We start from the raw sequence: 26,632 nt of genomic DNA, 5'->3' as shown, positions 1-26,632 counted from the left end.
CCGGATCGACGGCTTTTTCTATCCAAAAATATTCAAAATCTGAATAATCTCTCTCTAGAATATTTTCTCTCTCTAGGCCAAAACAAGCAGAAGTAAGATCTTTTATATTTCTGAAGAGAGGATTGATTACAGGGGAAGATGCTAGGCATCTTGAGAGGATGGGGAGGAATCTTACAAGGATGAAGTCCTAAGTGATGTATTTCATGGATATATTATGAGAGTAGTTATTGTAATAGCATTAGGCCTCTTATGAGCCTAAAGTGCTCGGTCGACCACAGTTTAAGTGAGTGTGAACACTTATGGCCATGTATATAATGTCATGGAATGTCCAGTTGTACTAGGCATTGGGCATGTGTTTCTTCTTCATTATTCAAGCGTGCAAAAGATGTGCGAAGGCTTGTGATTTCCAATTTAAAATAGCCTCCATTCTATAAACAAATTGAAAAGGTGTGAAACCAAGAGAGAGTTTGTAAGTTGTCCTATAGGTCCATAGGACCTCTCGCAAATGCACATCCCACTTTCTCTTCATAGTATCCACTAGCCTAGACAAAGATCCACAAAGCAGTCCATAAGTTTTTTCTACTAAACCATTACATTGGGGATAATAGGGAGTTGACATAGCATGCTTTATTTTTAATTTCTGCACCAAAGCTTCAATCAAGTCATTCCTGAAAGACCTCTCCCCATCCGTACGGATTTCTAATGGGGGCACCCAAATCGGGCACATATGTATTCCCTGAGAAAGGATGCCACAACCACTGTTATATTATTGACTCCCCTTCCTCTACTTCCGGCCGTGGAACACCAACAACGACGAAATCGGCGAGGTCGTAAGACTCCAGAACAGATTCCATCATCACCTTCCATATGCCGTAGTTGCTCCCGTCCAACTGACGGTCCACCGGGAACATGGGGAGTGTCGGGATCTTCACATGTCTCTCGGCCATCTCAAACAGATCTGCCATAGCGGGGATGTACTCTGAAAAGGGTGGGTGGGTGGGAACAAAGAAGGAATAAAACCTGCAAGTGGCTGTCCAGCAAATCAGACCGCCTTCCTCTTGCTTCTCCTCTTCCCGATCAGCCCAAAACAGTCCACCAATCAGCCACAAAAACAGTCCCCCACTTGCTCACACAAATCCCAAGACCTATCCAGAGCCTAGGGCTCTGATACCATGTCAGAATACGCAGCGGAGATGATGACCAAATCTGGGAACACGAGCAAAAACGCAGGCAGAAAAACAGCACAAGAGAGAGAGAGATGTAGGCGTGTAACTCTGCTCTACACAAGAAGATCCTGAGAAATGATGCAAAGAGTAGTGGGGAGCATGGGGCATATTTATATGCCCCATAGATGCAGTCGGCGTGTGCTAGAGGCCCTCCACGACTGCACAAGGCAGTCGGCCAGCAGTAGTAGCCTCCACGACTGAAGAACCAAGTCGGCCAGCCACCAACACCTACACGACTGTGTAAAACAGGTCGGCCAGCCATGGGGTGCAGTCGGCCAGCCCCATGGGCTCCTGCCAACCATCTGGCATCCATCCACACTACGGAAAAATGGGAAAAAATAGGGGAAAAATGCGGGGAGTGAGGAAAAATGATAAAACACCTGATAAGGGCGGGCACACCCACAACAAAGGCCTTGGTGTATAAATCTAGACAGGAGATGACTTCTAACAGTACACGCCTCTCTCCCTTCTTTCTCTCACTTGCTTTTAGAAAGTGCAAGGCGGCTGGCAGCGTGGAAGAGAAAGACGTGAGGGATTCTCAAAAATAGGGCGCTTAATTCTCTGGAGGAGAGTCGCCTGAAGGGATATGTACACGGCTGCTTAGCCGCTTCTCTCCATAGGCATACAGTCGGGCTGGTGCAAGCGGCTGCAAGACAGCTAGTACAAGCGACTGCAGGACAGCTGGTACAGGCGGCTACAGGACAGCTAGCGCAGGCAGCTACAGGACAACTAGCGCAGGCGGCTGCAAGACAACTGGAGCAGGCGACTGCAAGACAGCTGGTACAAGCGGCTGCAGGACAGCGGGTACACAGAGAGATGGGGGAGGAAGACTGCAGGCGGGCGGTTGACAGGGCTATAGAGCTGGGGCGGTCCAGGCGCCCCAAGATGAGAGGCCCATCTCGACACCGGTGGAGACTACAACAGAGGATCAGGACCATACTAGCACGGCATGGGAGACGTCCTGGAGGACATTGAGGATATCCGCCATCGACCGATGAGAGACATCTTTGGATAGTGATGTATATGATGCTTACCTTTGTTGCTGGAGTTTTCCTCCCAGATGTTATCCATTAGGAGCTCCTAGTACCTTAATTTTCCTCATAGTTGTTTCAGTTTCAGTTAGTTGTTTAGTTGTTTTTAGCTTTTCTTACACAGACATTGTATCAGATCCACCAATTGTTGTAACCTTTTTGGTCTCATAGGTCATTTTGGCCTTCTGAAGACGTTAATATATCATTTCATTTCTCTGGATTCATAGAGAGGCCTAGATACATGGAGGGCTTTTTACCACACGGCTCCCGAGTGGCTATTGGTCAGCTCAGAGTTTCATCACACCGATTGGAGATTGAGACTGGCAGAGCAGCACGGATCCCCCGAGAGGAGAGGGTATGTAGATTGTGCAGAGAGGAGGTGGAGAGTGAGGAGCATTATGTATGCAGATGCAGAGCATATACAGCCATCAGAGAGAGATATCCCATTTTATTCAGAGAGCCACATTCCCTACGCCAGATCTTTGAGGCAGCAGACCAACGCATACTGGGGAGATACATTCTAGACATACAGCGCCACAGAGAGACATTATTACAGGCTCAGACAGCTCCAGAGGGGGAGCGATAGACACAGATTACTACATTTTTTCAGAGATCCACACCCCTCCCAGCCCCTACACGGCAGGGAATTACTCTCCAGAGAGCAGAGACACTTAGAGCCCGCAGGAGACAGAGGACACCTGGCTTTCGGACACCACGCCTATACCAGAGAGAGATGACAGAGATCAGAGCTCAGTTTCACAGAGAGGGTGCGGAGCGACTGGCTCGCTTCAGAGCACACCCAGGCATGTTCTTCAAGGAGCTGTGGACACCCCCTTAACTGATGTATACCATTTTATACCCCCAGTATGGTACAGGATGGAGCTAGCTAGGTTGCATATCATGATTGTATACTCCATGCATATAGCTTTGCATTCTCCTAGTAGTAGAGCTCCATCCCCTGCACACCCAGATTCAGCTTTTTTATTCAGTACTTTTTCATTTTGTTGGGATGACAGAGGATACCCCATACAGGTACTCCGATTTGTCTCATAGGCCGAGTTCGGTCTTTTGGAAGACGTTAATAAAATCTTTCTTTCTTTCTCTCTCTCTCTCTCTCTCTCTCTCTCTCTCTCTCTCTCTCTCTCGTGTGAGCTCTGGAGGGCAAAGGCGGGTGGCTGCAATTCAGGACAGCATACACTATACTCTCAGGGCTGGTGTGGAGTCAAAAGATTGCCAGGTGTAGCACCTGGCAACAGTTTAGCAGAGGGGAATGTCACGTGCACACCCTATGGGTTGTACAAGTGACATGGCATCCATAAGCATTTACATTTATCCAAGCATTTACAGCATATATCACAGCATGTGATATATCATTTAGCAAGCATTAATCCATTTATCCAAGCATTTAGCAAGCATTAATCCATTTATCCAAGCATTTACAGCATTTAGCAAGCATTAATCCATTTATCCAAGCATTTACAGCATTTACAGCATTTACAGCATATATCACAGCATGAGCATGTGTTTGGGGCTTTTACAGCACCAACAGCAGGTACATAGCATTTAGAGTATTTATCACATCAGTGGTCAACAGCCGACTGCACTAGTAGAGCATTTATGAAGTCATGGGCATTTTTCAGCAACCGACAACAGTTTTATAGGCATTTAGTGCAGACGTGAGGATACAATCTTCTGGCCGACTGTTGTACAGTACCCAACCAGCATCCAAATTCTAGTATATATAGAAGTGCATCATTTCAGTCATGGAGCATCTGAGCATATTGCATTCTTCTCAGCGTTTTCCCTCCTAGGGAGCAAAGGGAGTCAACAGATCAACAGTTCAGCATCATCATCAACAGTTCAGCATATTCAACATTCAGTCATCATCTCCTACCTCCTACATGGAGGAAAGCCTGCATTCCAAGGGTGGACCTCAGCATTGGAGACGGGAACAGTCATTCATCATCAGCATTCAGCTTATCTCTCTCTTCCGGAGATAGATACTCATCTAGGAACAGCATATATCTATTTATAGATCTTCATTGTAACTCATCTATTTAATATAGCTGCATAGCATTGCATTGACACCATTGTCTATCTCTTAAGTATAATTAAGTGAAGCTTAGTTTAGCCTAAGGTTGTTTTACTACGATCAATCCCCCGCATGTCACACACATAGTAGTCATGCTACAGCAGCTTCGTGCGCAAGGGTATCCCTCGTATCCTCATCCTCTACGGTGTCCCGGTTATGGCAGAGGACCAGGCGAGTGATGAACTCTAGAAGATCATGTCTCCAAGACTACTTCCACCATGACTTTCTAGATGTCGTAGTTTGTGCCATCCAACTTTGCATCTGAAGGAAAAGTCAGAAGAGTGAGTATCTAAACCACCCGAGGTTAAAAACACAGACACCAAAACAGCCCAAGAGCTGCTCTCTGCACTTGGTAGGGAGGGTGGGCACAATAGAAAGTGAGTGGAGAGGAGAGAAAAATGAAAAATAATTCAGATCTTCCCCTCCAGAGAAGAAAACACAGGTTTGAAACACTGCAGGCAGCCACCAAGTTCTCGTGAAAACACGGCAAAAATCAGCACCAATCAGCCTCTAATCAGCGATTCTAGGTCTAGATGCCTCTGGGCTCTAATACCATGTCTGTTACATGCGGAAGCTCTGAGAGTCTTCTTTCAGCCCTAAACACCATCTAGAACATGCTGATGCAAAAACGCAGACAAAAGGGAGAGTAGAGAGAGAGAGATAGCTGGAAATTCAGTATATCATATGGTACAAAAAGGTACATAAATCCTTGCAGCCCAAGGGCTGCCTTCCATGAAAAGGTATAAACTCTATTCTAGGCCTAATTCTATGACTCAGCCCATTGCTAGCCTAAATGACCAAAACAATGAGATCAAAGGCCTTTTATAGGCCATTGGGAAGACTAGAGAACTGGCCGACTACAGGTCGGCCAGCCACCTGGACACCCACATTTTAATGAGGTACCCGACCTGCTCTACTGCAGCCGACTCAGACTCTTCATGTTTTCCACTCAGTCGACAGGTCCCTGTGTCCACTCCAGTCCATCCCTTGCCATAACGTGCACTTCAATGCTCCAAAATATCTGGTTCTAGTGAGTCTTTATCATGTTGCCTCCAGGATTAGCCCTGAGATTAGCATGTACATGTGTGTGCACATGACATCCCCCTCTGCTAAACTTGATGACGGGATTCCAATCTGCTTCTTGGATGACTGTCATCATCCCACTCCATTCTCGAAGTCCCTCTGTCATCCTTCCTACTCTGGCAACCTTTTCACTGAATACCCGACCCGGTCTCCAAAACCACTCTAACTCGGAAGAAGATCTATGCATCTGTTCCATCCAGTCCCGAATCCGTTCCTGCTCTGTCTCTAAACACTGTCTTGGTCTTCATTCCTGAGAAATGAGTCTGGCACTCTCACTCCACCCCTCGGAGGATCATCCTCCCTTGGAACCGTTGCCCGAAAGCCTTTCTTGGCTCATAGGACTACCATCCCCTTTGGGCTTTGTGGAACACCACCAACCAACCTCCTGGGAGCTCTTCCATTGTAACATGACTACTATGCGGAAGCGTGCTTAAATGATGATTAACGCAAAGCAATAAAGATTAACGCTAATCACATGCTCATGACATAGCGTAGAGAGGAGGAGAAGAGAGAGACTCTTTACCTAACCTACTCCTACTATATATTACTGAATGAATGAGTAATTACAATGATTGTCATAGATCCAATGTAGATCTAGACTATGAATGCTACGAATGAACTTATGCTTACTGTTCTCCACTGTGCGTTAATGGAAAACGCTGATTTGGAGATGTACTTGGCTGATCCAAACTGTTAGACTGCATGTCCTTGGTCTTGGCTCTGCAATCTCTGTCTCTGAATGATTATGAATGATCCATGACTTGCCTTTATATAGGGAAGTGATAGCCAGTCGTAATCAGGTCGGTTTTCACTTTTCAGGCCATAAAAAGTCATCAAAAATGTCATAAAATGTGTTCATATTGTGTCCATAATATGTACCAACCATTGGTACATGTCCTGGGCACTTCCGGGCACCTATAGGGCCACCAAATTGGCTCCAAACTGCCCATATACGACCTCTAACTTTGCCCTTAAGGCGGATGTAAGGAATAGTCATGTCTACGTGGCACCGGATTAACGTGTGCAGGTGACATTCCCTCTTGCTGAACTTGGAACACTGGGGCACATGTTGCGCCTTTGCTCTACTCCCGTATGGGTCCTCGAAAATGCGGAAACTTTGTTGTTGTGGAGGCACCCACACAATCTTCGAAACTGACTTAGGTAGCACGGCTACCGAATCTGCTTGCTTCTTGGATGTCTTTGCCATTGCCTCCTTGGAAATTGCAGGCGCTGGAACTGGCCCCTCTAACTTAGGATGCTCTGCTGGCACCGTAGACTCCATGGAAACTGTGGGGTTGACCTCATCCTCCTCCGAATAGGATTTGGAGAGATCTACCTCCTCTGGAACTACTGAAACACTTAACTCATCCTCCTCCTCAATGGATTTGGAGAGAATTGCTGGAACTTCCTCCTCTTTCTCAATACATTCAGAGAGAACTGTTGAAATCTCATCCTTCTCCTCAATGGATTTGGAGAGACATGCTTGAGACTAGGAAACTGTGATGACTTCTGGTACACTGGATCTTCGGAAATTGATTTTGACTTAGAGAGAAATGTTGGAACTTTGGAGATTGTGATGACCTCGAAGATTGGCTCGGGGACTGTTGGTGGCTCTGCATAACTAGACAATTGTGGTTCTTGGTTGACCTCGACCTGTGGATCCAACACTATGTCTTGTGTCTCTATGGTATCCCTTTGTCTTTGGTCCTTATACTTCACCACACCTGCTTCCTCTATTTGAACTTCATCCATGGGTGGACTCACCGCGGTACTTGCTGCCTTTCTTGCTTGAATCTCCTATTGGCATTCTATCAACTGTTTCCCCAAATAATGATCTTTGAATTCCATTCCGTACTTCTTTTCCACTTCATGCAAACAAGAAATTTCATTCTTGCAATACTCCACCTCAGACTTTGCTAAGGTCGTCGTATTGATAGGAATCCATGAAGAGCTGCTTGTTTTTATGCAGAAATCAACCCAAAAACCCTAATTCTAGGCTTCTACATGCATGCTAGACTCCCTAGAATCATACTAGGTTGAAACTAGACTTTCTAGCACCATGCTATGCTGAAATTGGACAAAAAAACTGATGCAAAAACGCTGATTTACCACAAAAATGCAAACCCTAATTTTGCATGTAAACCCTAAAAGGCAAACCATAATTCAGCATACACAACTCCTACCTAGGATAGACCTAGATGCTCTGATACCAATGTAACATGACTACTATGCGGAAGCGTGCTTAAATGATGATTAACGCAAAGCAATAAAGATTAACGCTAATCACATGCTCATGACATAGAGTAGAGAGAAGGAGAAGAGAGAGACTCTGAGAGAGACTCTTTACCTAACCTACTCCTACTATATATTACTGAATGAATGAGTAATTACAATGATTGTCATAGATCCAATGTAGATCTAGACTATGAATGCTATGAATGAACTTATGCTTACTGTTCTCCACTGTGCGTTAATGGAAAACGCTGATTTGGAGATGTACTTGGCTGATCCAAACTGTTAGACTGCATGTCCTTGGTCTTGGCTTTGCCATCTCTGTCTCTTATTGATTATGAATGATCCATGACTTGCCTTTATATAGGAAAGTGATAGCAAGTCGTAATCAGGTCGGTTTTCACTTTTCAGGCCATAAAAAGTCATCAAAAATGTCATAAAATGTGTTCATATTGTGTCCATAATATTGTTAGAAGTCATCTCCTATTTATATTTATACACCAGGGCCTCTGTTGTGGGTGTGCCCGCCCTGTATAAGGTGTTTTATCATTTTTCCACACTCCCCGTATTTTTCCCTATTTTTTCCCATTTTTTATAGTGGTGGGGAGGGTTGCCAGAGGATGCCAGGAGCACTCCAGTGCTGGCCGACTGCATACACATGAGTCGTGGGCTACTGGACTGCTGGCCGACTGCAGTTTCTTAGTCGTGGGCACTTCTCTGCTGGCCGACTGCATTTATGCAGTCGTGGGCACATTTTCAGCAGTCGTGGGCACTTTTTATGCTGGCCGATTGCTCTCCCAGGGGTGTATATATAGGCCCCTTGCCCCCACCACTCATTCATTTCAGTTTTCTCGGGATCTTGTGTATAGAGAAGAGTTTACACACCTATCTCTCTGTGTTTCTTGTGCTGTTTATTTTCTGCAGTCTACTTGCTCTTGTCTACCCAAGTTTGGTTATCATTTCTGCTGCATATTCTGACATGGTATCAGAGCCCTAGACTCGAGATAGATAGTTTTTCTGAGCAAAAGGGGGAGCGTTAGGCTGCTGATTGGTGGACTGTTTTGGGCTGAACGGGAAGAGAAGGTGCAAGAGGAAGGCGGGCTAAGGTGCTGGACAGCCACTTGCAGGTTTTCAGATTTTTTTTTCCCACCCACCCACCCTTTCAGGTTACTCTCCGCGATGGCAGATTTACTAGAGATGGCTGAGAAGCACGTGAAGATTCCGACTCTCCCACGTTCCTAGTGGATCGTCAGCTGGACGGGTCCAATTACGGCATCTGGAAGGTCATGATGGAGTTGGTGCTGGAGTCATATGACCTTGCTGATTTTATCATCATCGGGGTTCCACGGCCGGAAGCTGAGGAAGGGGAGTTACTGTCGATGAGGAAGGACCGCGAGGCACAAGCACACATGTGGGATCGTGTTAACGCCAGGGTCCGGTCGTTTATTTTCCTCAATTGCACACCACAAGTGATCAATCATGTGAAACACATGACGCTGGCGAGAGGCATATGGGAGCACTTGGCTTCTTTGTATAACAGGGTATCCCCCATGAAACGGATCTCCTTGGAAGTGCAGATGCGGGTTATGAACCCTGCAAAGTCTTCGACGATGCGGGAACACATCAAGCAGCTGCAAGCCCTTCAGTAGGAAGTCCTACAAGCTAGGAAAGAGATATCATCTGAAGATATGGCCATCACTTTGCTTTCCCACTTGCCTGGTCAGTATTCTGCTTTCTATTCCTCGTTGATCACGAGTGGCAGGCTCAACACCATTACTTGGGAGGAGCTTGTGTCAATGGTCTTGGACCAGGAGGAACGTTTCACGAGCCCTCCTCACGGCGGAGGTTCGGAGGCCTTAACTGGCCAACGGTCTAAAGGCCGGAATAACAACAAGGGCAAAGGGAAGGCTTCACCGGAGAAGTCTTCTGAGAAGAAGCCTGATCCAGAACGAGAGAAGCTGAAGGCCGAAAGATCTTGTAATGATTGTGGCGAGAAAGGCCACTACTGGAGGAAGTGCCCTAAGCGGACAGGGAAGAGTGCTGATTCGTCAGCCTCAGCTACAAAGACTCCGGCATTTGTGCACTTAGAGATGGACTCCGATGCTTCATCATCTTCGAGCGAGGAGGCAGTTGGCTTCACCGCGAAGGATACCCGGGAATGGATTCTCGACAGTAGTGCTTCCAGGCACATGACTCCATCCCGTGACTTCTTTCTGGATCTGAAACGGTAGTCAGGTCGTATCTTTATTGGCGATAACTCCACTATTCCGATACATAGTGAGGGCCGGATGGAGATTATTCCCGACGGCAAGGGGAACAAGCATGCTTCCCGTGTTCTTTATGTCCCTGCTCTGGTTTTTCATCTTCTGTCAGTGCATGAGGTATGCAAGACTGGCTTTCGGGTGGAATTTGAGGAGCACTCAGTTGCTCTAAGGGACCGTGAGACTGGCCAGGTTGTTTGGGAAGGCGGTGTGGAGAATGGCATCTACAAGCTCTCTGCACTCTTCTCATTGACAGGTTCTCAAGTCCGAGATTTGTGGCACTTTCGTTTTGGCCACTTAAATGTGGATGCTTTGAGGCGCGCCTTCCGAGACCAGATGGTGGTTGGCTTGCCAGATGTTGGTAGTAGGCAAGGACGTTGCAGTTCTTGCATACGTGGTAAGCAGCACAGGGAATCCTTTCCGAAGCAGGCTTCCAGGCGGGCTTCGAAACCATTGGAGTTGATTCACACTGACTTGTGTGGACCTCAGCAGATACCATCTTTGGGAGGATCTCTCTACTTTATGCTGCTTGTTGATGATTGTACCAGACTCACGTGGGTCTACTTTCTTTCCCAGAAGGACCAAGCTTTTGCTCGGTTCAAGGATTGGCACGTGATGGTGGAGAAAGAGTTTGGATATCAGGCTAAGACTCTCAGGGCTGATAAAGGAGGTGAATTCTCCTTGACTGTATTTTTCAGGTTTTGTGCAGATCATGGCATCAAAAGGGAATTGGCCAATACCGGATCGCCTTCAGAGAATAGAGTTGTTGAACGCAAGAACAGGACTGTGGTGGAGATGGCGAGGACCATGCTGGAGCATCGTGATCTTCCTCGTCCACTTTGGGGTGAGGCTGTGGCAACGGCTGTCCATACCATCAACCGCTCTCCGACGACTTCAGTATCCCATATAACTCCATTTGAGGCATATTTTGGCAGGAAACCCGATGTCTCGCACTTCCGTGTCTTCGGGAGTGATGCGTATGTACATATTCCGAAAAAGCAGAGGGGGAAGCTTGACTCCAAGTCCCGCAAGCTGGTATTTGTGGGGTATAACTCTCTTTCCAAGGGATACAGGTTGTATGATGATCCAGATAGGAATGAGATTGTTGTCAGCCGGGATGTGGTCTTTGACGAGCATGTTCCAACATCCACTGTCGAGGAGCTACCACTTCTTGGAGATCCAGAGGAGTCTGATGATGATTCCCAGTCTATCATTCCAGTTGATCCACCTCAGTCATCACAAGAGGTTGAGCCCGCAGCTGGAGTAGAGCCCCCACGACCCACAGGAGGCTCCACGATCTGTTCGAGTACCTAGGTGGTTGTTAGACACCCTTCGAGAGTTAGGTGTCACGGAGCTACCCTCCGAGTGGACCACAGAGGACGGCCCTCGAAGATCACATCGAGTCCGAGATAAAAGCAACACAGCGGAGCTTCTTCAGGTGAACTATGCTTTGATGTCTCGTATCATGCGGGATAAAGAGCCCACTTCCGTACAGGAAGCCCTTTCACAGGATACTTGGAGGAAAGCCATGCAGGTGATGCCATCGAGAAGAACAACACTTGGGAGTTGGTACCGAGGCCGTCGAAGCGGTCAGTCATTGGTGTCAAATGGGTCTTTAAGACCAAATACGCGTCTGATGGGTCGGTGGACAAACACAAAGCCAGGCTTGTGGCTAAAGGTTATGCTCAGCGGCCAGGCATCGACTACGAGGATACCTTTGCACCGACAGCGCGGATGTCCACGATTCGGACCGTTCTTGCCCTTGCTTCTTCTCAGAGGTGGCCCGTGTATCAAATGGATGTAAAATCTGCGTTCCTTAATGGTGACCTGCAGGAGGAGGTGTACGTTGAGCAGCCTCTAGGCTTTATTGTTCCAGGATCGGAAGGGATGGTTTACAGGTTACGTAAGGCCTTGTATGGTCTTAAGCAGGCTCTCAGGGCTTGGAATCAGAAGATTGATTCCTTCTTTATTCGGACTGGATTTCAAAGATCGGTTGCAGATCCGAACCTGTATCTCTTTCGGAAACGCGGCATGGTCACACTTATCATCCTTTATGTGGATGATCTCATTCTCACCGGCGGTCATGTGGAGCACATTGGAGTGACGAAGGCTGCCTTGTCAAAGGAGTTTGAGATGACCGATTTAGGCTTACTTCACTTCTTTTTGGGATTGGAGATCTGGTAGAGCTAGAGGGGGTTTTTCGTCTCTCAGCAGCTGTATGTTCATGAGTTGCTTGAGGCCTTTGGGATGGAGAACTGCAAGCCTAATACTTCGCCGATGGAACACAAAGTTAACCGTTACAGATCCTTGTGAGCCAGTTGATGCCTCACAGTACCGGAAGTTGGTTGGTTCATTGATCTGGTTGCTGAACACCAGATTGGACTTGAGCTTCTCCGTGGGGCTGTTGAGCTCTTTTATGCAGACGCCATTGAAGTCTCATTGGGACGCAGGATTGCGGATCTTGCGGTATCTGCAGAGTACGAAGGATCTGGGACTCTTTTACACAGGAGGGAATGGAGTCAAGCTCCAAGGCTGGAGTGACTCAGATTGGGGAGGAGATCCAGACATGAGGAGATCTACTTTAGGATACAGTTTTACCCTCGGCTCAGGAGCACTTTCTTGGAGCAGCAAGAGGCAGCCAACTATTGCCCTTTCTTCGACAGAGGCAGAGTATCGGGCTACTTGTGGTGCTGTATGGCTGCGGAGGCTGCTAGGCGAGATTGGGTTTCCACAGAGGGAGCCCACAGTCATCCAGTGCCATAACCAGAGTTGTATAGCTATTACTCGGAACCCGGTTTTCCATGCCCGGACCAAGCATATAGAGATACAGTATCACTTTGTACGTGAGAAGATCTTGGCTGGTGACATCTTGCTACTTTATTGTTCGACGGAGGACAATGCAGCGGACCTCTTCACGAAGTCTCTACCTCAGGCTATGCTTAGGCGGCACTCCAGCTCCCTTGGGTTGGTTTCACAGCCAGGAGCTGAGAGGGGGTGTTAGAAATCATCTCCTGTCTATATTTATACACCAGGGCCTCTGTTGTGGGTGTGCCCGCCCTGTATAAGGTGTTTTATCATTTTTCCACACTCCCCGTATTTTTCCCTATTTTTTCCCATTTTTTATAGTGGTGGGGAGGGTTGCCAGAGGATGCCAGGAGCACTCCAGTGCTGGTCGACTGCATACACATGAGTCGTGGGCTACTGGACTGCTAGCCAACTGCAGTTTCTCAGTCGTGGGCACTTCTCTGCTGGCCGACTGCATTTATGCAGTCGTGGGCACATTTTCAACAGTCGTGGCACTTTTTATGCTGGCCGACTGTTACTTAAATCTGAAATTCACTTACTTGTGGATGGCTGATAGAAAACCAATACTTGTGGTGTTTGTGTAGAAGTTGAAGCCACCCAGGAGATGCGAAGTCCCCTTGTAGAACGCCAGTGGAGAAGATGTGCCACCTCTTTCAAAGTAAGAAACAGAGAGGTAGGCTTAGAAGATTATAACACCTTGTTGAAGTCAGAGTCACCTCGTGGAGAACCATCAAGACAAGCACCACCACAAAGGGCACAGCCGCCTGCTGTGAGAGAAGAAGCATCCACTTGCAAGGGAGGAGCTGCCTGGCTGTAGTGTGGAGGAGCTCAAGCAGAGTCGCCTGAGGGCAGTGTTCTACTGGCGGAACACAAGCGCTCAGCCACAGCCGCCTGTAGGGGCATGCGTAGCTTGGAGAGGTGCAGCCGGTAGAGGATGGGCAGCCTGCAGGTACTGTCGCCTGGGGGAGTAGCCGCCTGTAGGAAGGGAGATGAAAGGAGAGAACACACGCAGCTGCCTGCAAGAGAAGGCAGCGCAGCCTGCATGGAGTAGCAGCCAGTCGCCTGCAGAGAGGAGCACATCTGGTTGCAACCGGTTCTGGCCGCCTGTAGAGGATCACATCCGCCTGGTTATTCAGAAACGCAGCCAGCAGCCTGGTTGCTGTAGGAGCAGAAGCGTAGGCGTCGTTTCTTGATCTTCACGTGGATGGAGTAATCGGGTGATGTCCACGCTTGAAGGAGAGAGTCTTTTTTATAAAAATTAAGGTGTAGTTTACTCTACGCTTGCATGTGGGTGGGGAGTATGGGTAGGTGACCATGCCCACCCCCACACTCACTTACGTGGGGCTCCCCACCTTGGCTCCTAAGTGGGTGCCCACATTTAAGTGAATGTGAACACTTAACCTTATAAAACTAAAGGTTAGAAATAAAATAATAAAAACAACATGTGCAACATACTTACCACCTGTTCACATGCACCAAAACTCGTCAGAATACAGAGCAGACTTCACGACTCACTGGCAGGCGTCCCCGCTCAGTAAGTAACACGTCAAGCAGGCAAACACAAAAATACAAGTCATGCGAAAATAGTTTCAAGCATGCAAATCATGTGTGCATGTGCAAATAGTAACATGGACATATCTCCCGTTCATGGAACAAGTACAAAATATCTGTCGGCACAAAACTGGCACGACATAAAAACATAAAAACCTGGTCTTCCTATGGAGTAACAGTCCCATAGGTAAGACACAGTTCCAGGCACGAGTCTCCCTATGGTGTGACAGTCCCATAGGCAAAACACGGCACGAATACTGGCTCTTCCATGGCGTGACAATCCCATGGGTCGAACACAGTCCAGGTCATACACGGGTGGCGCCAGTCTGGCTCCCGTCCATACGACACCATCTTGCTAACACACGGGTGGCACCAGGCTCGCTCCCGTCCATGTCAGCAAAATACTGGCCTCTTCACACGAGACATCGGCCTGGCCTCAAGTGAACGAGACGCAAAAACTGGAGATGGACCAAATGGTCGGCCAATTGGTGACAAAAGCTTTCACCCATTGATTCTACTTGCATGCGGGATGACATTGACAAACTGGAGTCATTGCAATTTGAGATTTTTGGATGCGGGAAGGAGATTTCCGCCAAGGATATGGCCATCCGGCTACTTGCTCAGTTGCCTCGAAAATATGAGAGCTTCTATTCTTCACTTCTTTCCTCAGGATGGATGGAAACCATTACCTGGGACGAGCTGGTGCCTATGGTCCTTGATCAGGAGAGCAGATTCAAGGATTCTTCTTCAAAACCAGGCTTTCATTGGACAGAGAGGGGGGCAGCCTAACAAAGGCAAAGGTGGGGCACGAGCTGGTGCCTATGGTCCTTGATCAGGAGAGCAGATTCAAGGATTCTTCTTCAAAACCAGGCTTTCATTGGACAGAGAGGGGGGTAGCCTAACAAAGGCAAAGGTGGGGCACCTCCCTCTAAGGACTCGCTTCCAAAAAATTATAGTTGAGGGTGGCCTCGGTTGGGGTGGAAAGAGCAGCTGCCATGGAGTACTTCGGAAAGGGGTAAAAACCAATTGCCAAAGAAGTTTTCAATGCTTCTTGGAAGCAGCCAAGAACGGATGGAAGAAACTGGCGGGAAGAAAATGGAAAGAACAGGCAAGAAACGGGATACAAGGAACTATGGAACATAGGTGGAAGGGATTAAAAAGGGATGGCCTTGCAAAGGGGAAGAGCCAGCGGGGGCAGGAATAGGCAAAGGGAAGGGAGGGCCAGGAGCCCCCAAGCAGGATTACGAGGGGAAGAGGCGAAGAGGGGGCAGGGGGGGAAACATGGCTGGGGGGTTTGGGGTTGCAAGAGGCTAGGCAGGGGGCTGAGTGCTGCTAGTAGGAACTCCTTTTCGTGCCACTACTAGAAAAATATGGTAACTTGTGTTTTGTTGTCGTTTTTTTCTTTCTTTTGTACTGTGTGTGTGTGTGTGTGTGTGTCTATTTGATTGGGTGTGTGGGGAGAAAAAGAAGGGGGGAAGGGGGAGGATACTTCTTCTGAGCAAGATTTGATAGATTTATGCTTCTTGGAGGAGAGAGAAGGGAAAGGAAGGGCGAGGAACAGAAAAGAGAGGTAAGGAAAGGAGTTGGAAGTGCAAAGGGGAAATGGTAGTCTCTGTTGTTGTTGCCAAGTGTGGTTTGAAAGGAAGGAATCATATACTCAATTGTTTGATACTTATTATTTATCATATGTAAGGTGAGGGGCCTTCTTCCAGCTGCTCAGATTTCTGGAAGAGGCCATGGGACAGTTTTCGGCTGCAAAAGATCACTCTCTTTCTGTGCCAGTTGGTACATCCAAACATGGTGGTTGGCCATGGGACAGTTTTCGGCTGCAAAAGATCACTCTCTTTCTGTGCCAGTTGGTACATCCAAACATGGTGGTTGGCACTTGTCTGGCCATATAGGAGGTAGGCCAGCAATCTGTCAGAGGTGCGGCCATCTCTAGGAGTCACAACGTCATTGCCTTTGGGATTGCCAGAAGGCTCAGCGTGTTTGGCAATGGATTCTCCGCATTTTCACTATGGACTAGCCCCCCTCCCACATGGTTAATTGGGCCACTGACGCTGAGGCCACCATGGCATATGAGGAGGAGGGTGTGGGACTTGCCCTGCATGTCTCTCATCTCCGTATTTCTACGGTGCCAGTTCTAGCTCCATCTACTGAACATTGGACTGCCGGTTCCAGCCAGTAATGGGAGATTTGCAGTAGTATTGCTACATGGCACATTTGGAGAGCTCGATGTAGCGAAGCCATCGAGGGCACCCTCACCCCGCTAGCGGAGTCCATCCAGAGCATTTGGCTTGATATCATTCATACCCTCCGTGGAGAGTGGGGGAAGCTTGAGGGTGGCTCCGACTGTATGTGGAAGCGCCGCGAGACCTTCCTGAGGATTTGGCGTCATAGTCCCTTTCTCACTGATAGTGGTGGTGAGCCCACTTGGCACTATAGACCATAGGTGTGGTTTGTTCCCCCCTCCCCTCATTGTATGAGATAGCCTTCTCCTCCCAGAGCAACCAGCTAGGGTAGAAGAGCATCCTTCCCCTTTTTCTATTTCTTCACTCTCGTTTCCCTTTTCGGAGCTGAGTTTGTACTTAGCCAAGTACAGTTGCGCTTTGCAAATATATTTTCTATGTAAAGTTGTTGGTTCTTGCATAGATCGGCTTGCTATCAATAAAAGAAAGCCATGAGAGCCTGCTTATGTAAATGACTGAACAAAGGAGAAGTTCAACCTATTCGTGTTTATGGGTGTTCTTACTGTTTGTTCCTATGGTGCAGATACGGGGTGGATCCTTGCCCAAAGTTATCGTTCCCCCAAAGCTTCCTGAGCGGATCTTATTCTGTGGTTGGCGCCGTGACATTCATGATATGATCAAGGTGACTTGCAAGTTGCAGCATCAGATTTGACAAACAGTTTTTGGAAATTCAAATCTTACATTCAAGGTTTTAAATCTGGTCTCTGAGTTCTATTTGTGGTCTTAATGATTTATTTTATTTATCCCACAGGTCCTGGATGCCTTTCTTCCAAGTGGCTCAGAGTTGTGGATTTTCAGTGATGTTCGTGTAGAAGAGCGAGAAAAAAAGCTTCTGGAAGGCAACCTTGATCTCTTGGTGAATATAAGGCTTAAACATCGGGAAGGCAATCCAGTCATTCGGCAGCATTTGGAGAGTCTGCCTTTGCAGACGTTTGATTCGGTTGGTAGTTATTCAAGCTTCTTCTGTTGAGAGAACTCTGACAATCAAATGTTTTGGTACATCATTTGGAACCCGTCTCCATTTCCATCAAATTTGGTCATCATCCTTGAGATGTGGAGATGTGAATTGGCTTTGTTTTGCCCAACTCTATATATAGCATTGCCAAAGGACAGATGTGGGAGTCTAATTTATACCAGTGTAAATTAATGTTATCTGGCAATCAATTTTGCTAGTGCATGCCTTTACAGAAGCTTGGCTCTTTGAAGTATAAAATTGTGGATAAACAGCGATGAGGAAGATGTAAAAGAAATTAAGAGCAGAAAATTTAGATTCTCTCAACCTTGAACTGAATATAGCTTCCAGAATATACAAAGAATCATACAAGCTTTACTAAGATCTGAACTGCTTACTCAGCTCAAAGGAAAACATAGCAGGAAAACTCATGTAGTCTTGTGCCAGCTGTGTGCACTGATGCATTTTAACTGCTGTTGTTTGGGCTGAGCATTCTGATCTTCTAGAATGGTCCTCTCTTTTTTCTTTCCCCAAGAAAAGATCCTTCTGTCGAAAGAAAATGCGTGCATGAAGTAGATAGACTACAACCCTCCACGGAAGCAAAGGCAGTGCAGAAAAAACCCCATAAGAGGATACAAAAAGCAAATGGAGAAGGGGAGACCTCCCTCTCCGGCTGGTCGCTTTCGAGGGAGGCTACAATGGTGAAAAGGGTGGAAAAAGTCATAATGGGGGCCTATGTCACCAATCTCCTGAATCATGACATGTGTTTACATGTTAATCTTGGATTAGGGTTTTATGGACAGATTTGATGAGACTTTGGCTTGGACATGTGCATGAATTTCACGGATGGCTTCCATGAAGAGTCCACAGTGGGTGGCTCCCATGAAGGTACTAGTTTGGATATGTTGTGCGTGAGGATGATCAGTCATGGAACCTGGTGTACATGATGACACGATGGGAGATTTTTCAAGACAGCAATTGTATGTGCAGCCTTGACATTGTCTTTGTGCGCATGAAACTGTGTTTGTGGCATACGGACATTGCGTGATATTTGTTGCATGTGAATGTCCATGGGACCAAGGACGCTTGAGCATTCTATGGACACATGTGCTCGACTTGTTTGGACTCTGGAGCCAAAGAGCATGGACAAATGTATCCCAGCTAGAAGCTGTGACACTTGTGGTTTGGTCTGTATGAAGACTAGACCAACGATGCCACCAAGTGATTGCCTCACCCGTAAGGTGGGGAGCCGGTACGTGGACTCTATCTCCTGAGGATCTGCAATCCTAGCTAAAGGAAAATGAGCATTAAATTGATGAATAAATTGATTAACTGCTAAATGATCACACTTACCATCATACTTACTAAAGTTCGGATGACGGTAGTTGATGTCGTGGGTTGCTGGCTGGTGACACCTATGGGTGGGAAAACTGAAGAGAGGTACTGATACCTCATATGTATGGCCTCCTTTTCTCTTTGGTGTTCGAGTAACATGCGCTCTTGATCGAGCTCTCGTTGGTGCTCCCGAGTGGCGAGTTCAGCCTGACGTTGGCCTTTGTCGATCTTGCGTTGGGCTTTCTCATAGTCCCGTCTATCTGCTTTTTCTTACCGCCGTCTAGCCTCATCGTCTCGTCTTTGTTGTTCCATCCGGAAGAAGAGAGTGACGAAGTCAGGGGTAACTGGAGGTGTGGGTTTTGCTGCTATTGTCTCCAAGAGTTGGAGACGCTCCATGAGAAGCTGGTTTTGAGCTCGGAGTGGAGATGTGGTATCTGTAGTAGGTGGAAGAGCAAGGTGACGTCTTCCTGCTGATGTGTACTCTCCTCTGTAGACATGATGCTGAAGTCGGTGGTCGTGCTGGAACGCATCCAAGGATGCCCTCATGCTATGATGCGGTGTGTGTGCACAAGCTGAATCTGACACCAATGTAACATGCAAAAGAAGTATTCGTAATTAAGGATCCTGTCACACAAGTCTCACACTGCCTTCTGTATCCCGAGTTTCGCGAGTTTAGCAATCCACTTTTATGACTTCAAACTTTAAGAGATTTAGAGAGAGAGAGATAGAACTGTACACCAGATTGGGTCCCGAATTACCCACTGAAGGGTCCCCTATCCCGTTACCGGAATAGTATTTGCTTTTATTACTTTGAAGAGAATGACTTTGGACTGACAATAAGCCAAACGCAAGATCTAAGAGGACCAAGAGTCGGGCTGAACTGTACACGGCTGTAGAAGCACCGATAATGACCGATCTCGAGCCTATGCACTCTGGACTTTAACTGATTGACTGACTCACTATGGCTGAGGAATGACGGACTAAGGATTACAATGGGGTCACAGCCTACGACAAATATAAATCCTAAAGGGTTCTAATGTTGTACAATGTTGCATTGATGATGATGAGCCATCTTGTCACCATGCACTACAGTGCAGAGTGCATGTGACAATGCCTGGGCTGTCAAAGATGAAAGGGCTCATGCCTTTATATTCTTCAGCATAAAACTCTCTATTGCTCGTCAATTTGATGACAATGATGAGGAAACCACAGAAGAGTTGTGGGATACCATCCAGAGGAGGTATCACCGTGAGAACTCTGCTCAGAAGGTAGCCTTGGAGAATTAGCTCTCCAACCTGAAGATTGCCAATAATGCTAACATCATGGATACGGAGTTCATAACCATTTAGAAGCAGTTGGTCTCTTTGGGGAGCAAAGCTACTGACGAGGACTTTGTCAATCGGTTTCTCGTAAAATTTCTTTAGACTTTCTCTGCTTTCTGTGATATTATATCACTTCTTCCTTCTACTCCTAATCTACATACCATTGTTGGCATGCTTAAGGATAGGGCCATGAGAAGAAGAACAGCCAGGGTACTTTCGAGACCCTTCTTCCAGGCTAAGGGCAAAAGCAAACGGCAGTCCAAGGTTTCCACGAGCAACAAAGGTGACCACAAACTTGCCAACAATCCCGCTCATAAGAAGCTTACGTGTCATTATTGTGGTCTCAAAGGTCACATTCAGCTCGATTGTCGCAAAGAAGAGAGAAGGTGGGTATGCTAAGAAACCCCGCAATCAAACCTCTTCATCCACCAACCAAACTCAAAAATCCTCTTCTACCAAGGAGATTGTCTTATTCAGCATTGAGGAGCTTCCCTCTAACTCTCCTGTTCCTTCCACCTCACGTCTTATGGATTGGGTGGTTGATAATGGGTGTACTACTCCAATGAGTCTTGATAGGACCATTCTTCTTGACGTTCGTCCCTGCTCTTGGACGGTGTCCATTGGTGATGCTTCCAACTTGGAGGCCTCTTCAGTTAGTAATGTGCGACTTAACTCTTCACCGGGCCAGTCTTCTACCATTCGGGATGTGCTTCAAAGTTCATGTTCCCAAGCTCTCCAACAATCCCCTCTCAGTTTTTCGAATTGCGGAGAAAGGATATGGTGTCTGCTTTGATAGTTCCGTTCATGAGATCATCGACACCAACACCTTGCAAATTGTTGCCACAGGTATCCAGGAAGGTGGTTGAAGGACTTTGGTGGCTCTTTGATTGAGTCCCAATCTCATCTGCTGCAACTTCTTCACAGCTATCATGCCTTGGTAGCTCATGTGGATACGGATTTTTGGCATGCTCGCTTCAGGCATCTGAGTTATACTTCTCTGTAGCTGCTGTCTTCTTAGTAGATGGTCGAGGGTCTTTCACCACTGAAACCCTTTCCCTCCACTTGTGTGGATTGTCTTCATGGCAAGAAACACCGAGATGCCTTTTCTCACGAGGCTACTCATCGTGCTTCTCATATTCTGGAGCTCATTCATATTGACCTATGCGGACTACTACCCAAGGAGAAGCCACGTATTTTATGCTTATTGTTGATGATTACTCACACAAAGTTTGGGTTTATCTCTTGGCAAAAAAATCTGAAGCTTTCTCTCGCTTCCAAGAGTGGGTGACTTTGGTTGAGACTATGACTACACGGAAGGTTTGACAAGTCCGCTCAGACAATGGAGGAGAATTCATTGCCAAAGCCTTCCATAATTTTGGCTCATAGAAAGGCATAAGCTGTCAATTTTCCACACCTCACACTCCTCAGCAGAATGGTGTGATTGAACACAAGAAGAGTATTGTTCAAGAGATGGCCCGTACCATGCTTTCTTCTTCTGATCTTCCTCCCTCTTTCTGGGGAGAAGCTGTGAGCACTGCTGTTAACATTATCAACCGTTCTCCTACAAAGGCGGTTTCTCATATGACTCCAGAGGAGGCTTTTATTGGACAAAAACCTTCCATCTCTCATTTCAGGGTTTTCGATTGTGATGCCTATGCTTATCTCCTTGATTTTGACGATCCAAACTTGATCTCAAGTCCAGGAAGTGCAAATTATTTGGGTATAGCTCTCATTCCAAAGCTTACAAATTATGAGATCTGGAGTCGCGATCCTTGGTGATTTCTTGTGATGTTCACTTTGTTGAACCCTAAGATGATTCTCGCTCTTTTCCTAAGCTTACCATTGAGGTCCCTTCTCCTTTCTCGTCCACCCCAACTCGTACAAAAAGGTACTTGTCAACCCTAGGCTGTCTTCATAAAAAGGGTGATAAACACCAAAATCTGCCCTAGACTAAGGACCCTAAGGATCCACTCCCTAAAGGAATGAATGGTCAATTCAATGAGCACACTTGGCTATTTATATGGGTCTTGGACACTTGGTATACTCGCCGACCAGCAGTCCCAGCCGACTGTGCATGAACTCCAATAAATGAAGCGCTTCAGCCGCCTTTGTCTTGATTCAGCTGCTAGCCTCCTTATCTCTCAGCCAACAGCTTCTTGCTGAGTTCTAGTACAGCCGACAGCAGCTTCCATGCCTTCCAATGCCGATCCAAGCCCCTGCTTCAAGTACAAACTGTCCATAGCCTTTTGTATCTTGTGCTCCAAATCCTGACTCTATCTGGTTCATACTCTTTATTTGGCTGCCTCTTCTGGACCAGCACTTGAGAATGTCCATGGCATCTTTCATGCACATGACATCCCCCTCTGCTAAACTTGATGACGGGATTCCAACCTGTTCTTGGATCCTCATATGGGTCCACAAGGGTAGGGACAAGATGGATCTAAAACAAGACATAGTCAGATTGATTGACAAATAGACAGACATACAGACAAGACTAGATAGACAGAAGACTGCTGTAGACAATAGATGGACCTTGAAGACATCCCCTCCTCAAGGGCAATCTCTGCCTCTTGGGTAGGGACAAGAGAGAGATCCAAAAGCAGAATGAGTAAGACACTAGAACCCCTTGACCTACATCATCGGTGGTCAAAGTGGTAGACAAGAAAGATGAAGTAATCAGAAAGCCCACGTTTCATCATATGAGGAATGAACAGCAAGATCTGCTGATGGAGATGCTGCAGCAACATGGGCTGAGGTAGATGTAGGGGCTCATGTACAGGGTTTAGAGTAGCAGTCCTTCTCCCGGTGATTATCACGGCCACAAATGGTGCATGGATGAGCCTTGAAGCAGTCCTTCTCCATATGATTAGTTTTGCCACAATGGGTGCAAGGCTTTCTTACCTTAGAACTTCCTTTCTTTGCTAAAAATGCAGTGTCAGTTACCTTTTGTTGTTGAGTTCTTTCCTCTTCTTGGAGAGCATTGATGATACCTTCAAGAGTAGGATTATTGTGATACTTGAAGGTAGTGACAAGAGTAGCATAGGTGTCAGGTAAGCTTTTGAGAAGCACAGCAATAGCAATATCTTCGGAGATGGGGGACTTCACTGATGCAAGCTGAACCATAAGACTGCGAAGATAATTGACATGAGAGGCTATAGGAGCTCCCTCCTGCATATATAGATCAAAGAATGAGATCATAAGTGCAATCTTAGAGTTTTTAGAGCGGGGTTCAAAAAGGGTATCCAAAAGTGTTGCATTGGGCAAGCGTGGGAATATGTGGTAGGTGTTCCTGCATGGTAGAAGCAAGGCTGGTTACCTGTGAAGACTTTGAAAGCTTTGGAGAGAGTCATGACCAATTGTCATGGCTAATGTGAGTATGTGCACCGTGTGATCGGCTGTCACAAGTACATGAGTGCTCTTGGAATTCGTGGCTGACTGCCATCGGAATTCCTTGGACTTTTCTGTCTTTCATATCTTGGATATACTTGGAAAATCTGGTGTGCACGGGTTGAGGATTCTTCCAGGCAGAGCCGCATCTGGAGGAAGTATATGTAAATCAGCCCATTGGTTTTGTAGTTCCTGGTGAGGAACATAAAGTATGCAGGTTACACAAAGCATTGTATGGGTTAAAGCAAGCTCCAAGAGCTTTGTATGATAGGATACATGCTCATCTAACCAGCCAAGGTTATGTGAATAGTCCAGCTGAAAGCACATTGTATGTGAAGAAAACCGATGCCGATATTCTCATAGTCATCTTGTATGTAGATGACATGCTCTCTACAGGTACTAGCAAAGCACAAATTTCAGATTTGAAAGCTTATTTGAAAGCTGAATTTGATATGTCAGATTTGGGGCCTTTACACTACTATCTCGGCATACAGTTTATGCATACAGATCTCGGCATACAGTTTATGCATACAGATGATGGCATTGTTATGCAGCAAACTAAGTACATAAAAAGTTTGCTAAAAAGGTTTCACATGGATGAATGTAAGCCCATTTCTACTCCAGTAGAACCAGGTGTACGGCTTACTATGCATGATATTGGAGAGCCTTTTGAGGCCGGCATTTACAGCCAGGCAGTGGGATGTCTCATTTACTTGTGTAACACGAGGCCAAACATATCTTTTGGGGTGTCTTTGTTAAGCAAATTCATGCACAGCCCAGGCACAAAGCATTGGCAAGCAGTCAAACGCATTTTTCGTTATTTTAAGGGTACCTTGGATCTTGGTTTGTTCTATCCCAGGGGGGGCAGCTTGCAGCTTTATGCATATAGTGATTCAGATTGGGCCGGTGATTATGATACCAGGCAATCCACCAGTGGGAATTGTTTTTTTCTTGGCAGTTCATGATATCTTGGTTGAGTAAAAAGCAACCCACTGTTGCCACATCTACTTGTGAGGCTGAGTACAGGGCAGTCTTCACAGCTGCAGCAGCAGATTGTGTATGGTTGAGGAGACTATTGGCTGATCTTCATGAGTGTCAGCAGACACCCACCACCATTCTCACTGATAGCCAGAGTGCTATGGCCGTGGCATGAAATCCAATATTTCATGCACGTACCAAGCACATTGAGATTCATTATCACTATGTCAGAGAGAGGCTACATGCAGGGGAGATTAGTTTATCTTACTGTCCTACATAGGATAATGTTGCAGATCTATTCACGAAGGCTTTACCTCGAGAAAAGTTTGAAGCTTTCCGCAAAGCTTTGGGCTTACTCTCATACAGAGAGTGATATGCTACCTTGTACAGGTTCACACTTCCACTACAGGGGGGATTTGTAGGTATATGCTCACTTATGGTAGTGCTATGTGTGAACAGGGCTTAACCAAGGGCAATTTTTTCCATGTGGTCCTTTGGATATCAAGTGTGAAAGAACACTCTACATATAATATTTTGTACTTCTATATTATATGGATGTGGCACACATGCAAAGGTTGACTTGCATTTTGTGGCTACCACACTTTTGGCTCTCTCTCTCTCTCCCTCTCATTTTCTCTGTGTGAGCTTCTCTATCTTGCACCTAACCCTAATGTGCAGGTTTGTGTGTGAGTGTGTGAGTCCAACACCAACAGATCACCCTTGGCATCCACACACATAGACAAGCCAGAACGCTCTTCAAACACCTTGTGCAAAAGAAGATGTGGGATTAGCTGGCCAAGCTTGAGATGGAGATATACCAACTATTTTTGGGGCAGGACAACAAGAGGGCGTTGAAGATGTTCCATGAGCGATAGCCACCCACACCTATCACAACACCTGAGGCATGGCATGAATATGCAAGAACTTTATATGAAATACTAGGGCAGCCCCCCCATCCCTCATCCATCAGCGACTCGCTCGGATCATAGTACCTTTGTCACCATTTGGATGGTTTTGGAGGCTATGGACAGACTACGTAATGGAAGAGCCCAAGACCAGGATGGTCTAGTGGCAGAACATTTTTCACATGCTAGAGATGTATTGGCACCACTGCTAGTACACATGTATTGGCACCACTGCCAGTACACATGTTTAACAGGGCCATTTGTGAAGGTTTCTCAGATAGTTGGTCGGCACATACTATTGTACATCTATTTAAGAGTGGTGACCCCATGATACGAGGGAACTATAGGACCATCATGATTCGCCATTGCTTGGCCAAGATATTCGGATCTATTTTGGATCGAGAGTTGAGTAGATGGGCTGAGACTTATGGACTCAAAACACTTGGGCAGGCAGGTTTCAGATGAGGTTTCACGACTTTGGATCACATATTTACCCTCATGGCTCTCATTGAGGAGGGACGAGCACGGGGGAAGAGGATATATTGTTGCTTTGTGGACTTCCTCAAAGCCTTTGACACGTTGCCATGTGCCAGACTCATGAGGAGATTGCATGACATTGGTATTCCCGAGGAGATGCAATGGGGCATTTATGCATTATATGAGGTGGTGATAGGCAGAGTACGGACTCTTGGAGGCATGTCAGATACAGTGACTAGCACCATTGGGGTGAAGCAGGGATGCCCGCTGTCATCCACCCTTTTTGGACTTTACATTGATGAGATATCCAACTACATTGAGAGGATGGGGGGCCAGGGGGCCAGTCTTGCAGGGGTTTGGATACCCATACTGCTATATGCCGATGACATTGTACTTATTGCAGACTCCCCTAAGGGTTTGCAACAGCATTTGGATGCTTTGCAATCGTTTTGTGCAGATAGGGACCTCACAGTGAACCTTGGGAAGACTAAGATTATGGTCTTCAATACCGCACAGGCCTGGGTGACTAGATCCGACCATCAGTTCACTTTTAGAGGTGAATCAGTGGAGTACACCAAATCATATGTGTACCTAGGAGTCACATTCAGCAGACCACAGTTCTCTATGAGGCAGGCAGCAGAGGCTAGATTGGCATGTGGATATGCAGCCCTAGGGGCACTAGAGAGACAATGTGCCTACATTTAGTTTCAAGAGCCGCGCACCAGACTTTGTTTGACACATTGGTC

The 26,632-nt window shown here is 46.7% G+C and overlaps 1 protein-coding gene across 1 annotated transcript in view; it reads left to right on the top strand.

The window, feature by feature from the left end:
* LOC147622930 (putative ion channel POLLUX) overlaps positions 1 to 26,632 on the top strand; it is a 73,413-nt gene that overhangs the window by 14,367 nt on the left and 32,414 nt on the right. Inside the window, 2 exon segments of the mRNA XM_086822543.1 lie at positions 17,054 to 17,152; positions 17,282 to 17,470. Of these exon segments, the coding sequence (XP_086678669.1) occupies positions 17,054 to 17,152; positions 17,282 to 17,470 (288 nt within the window).

The sequence above is a fragment of the Cibotium barometz genome, chromosome 28 (assembly GCF_041138505.1).
Source record: "Cibotium barometz isolate CiBa-2024 chromosome 28, ASM4113850v1, whole genome shotgun sequence".
Classification (NCBI taxonomy): Eukaryota; Viridiplantae; Streptophyta; class Polypodiopsida; order Cyatheales; family Cibotiaceae; genus Cibotium; species Cibotium barometz.
Note: the sequence above shows the minus strand (reverse complement) of the source record. Positions and strands in the feature narration are given on the sequence as shown.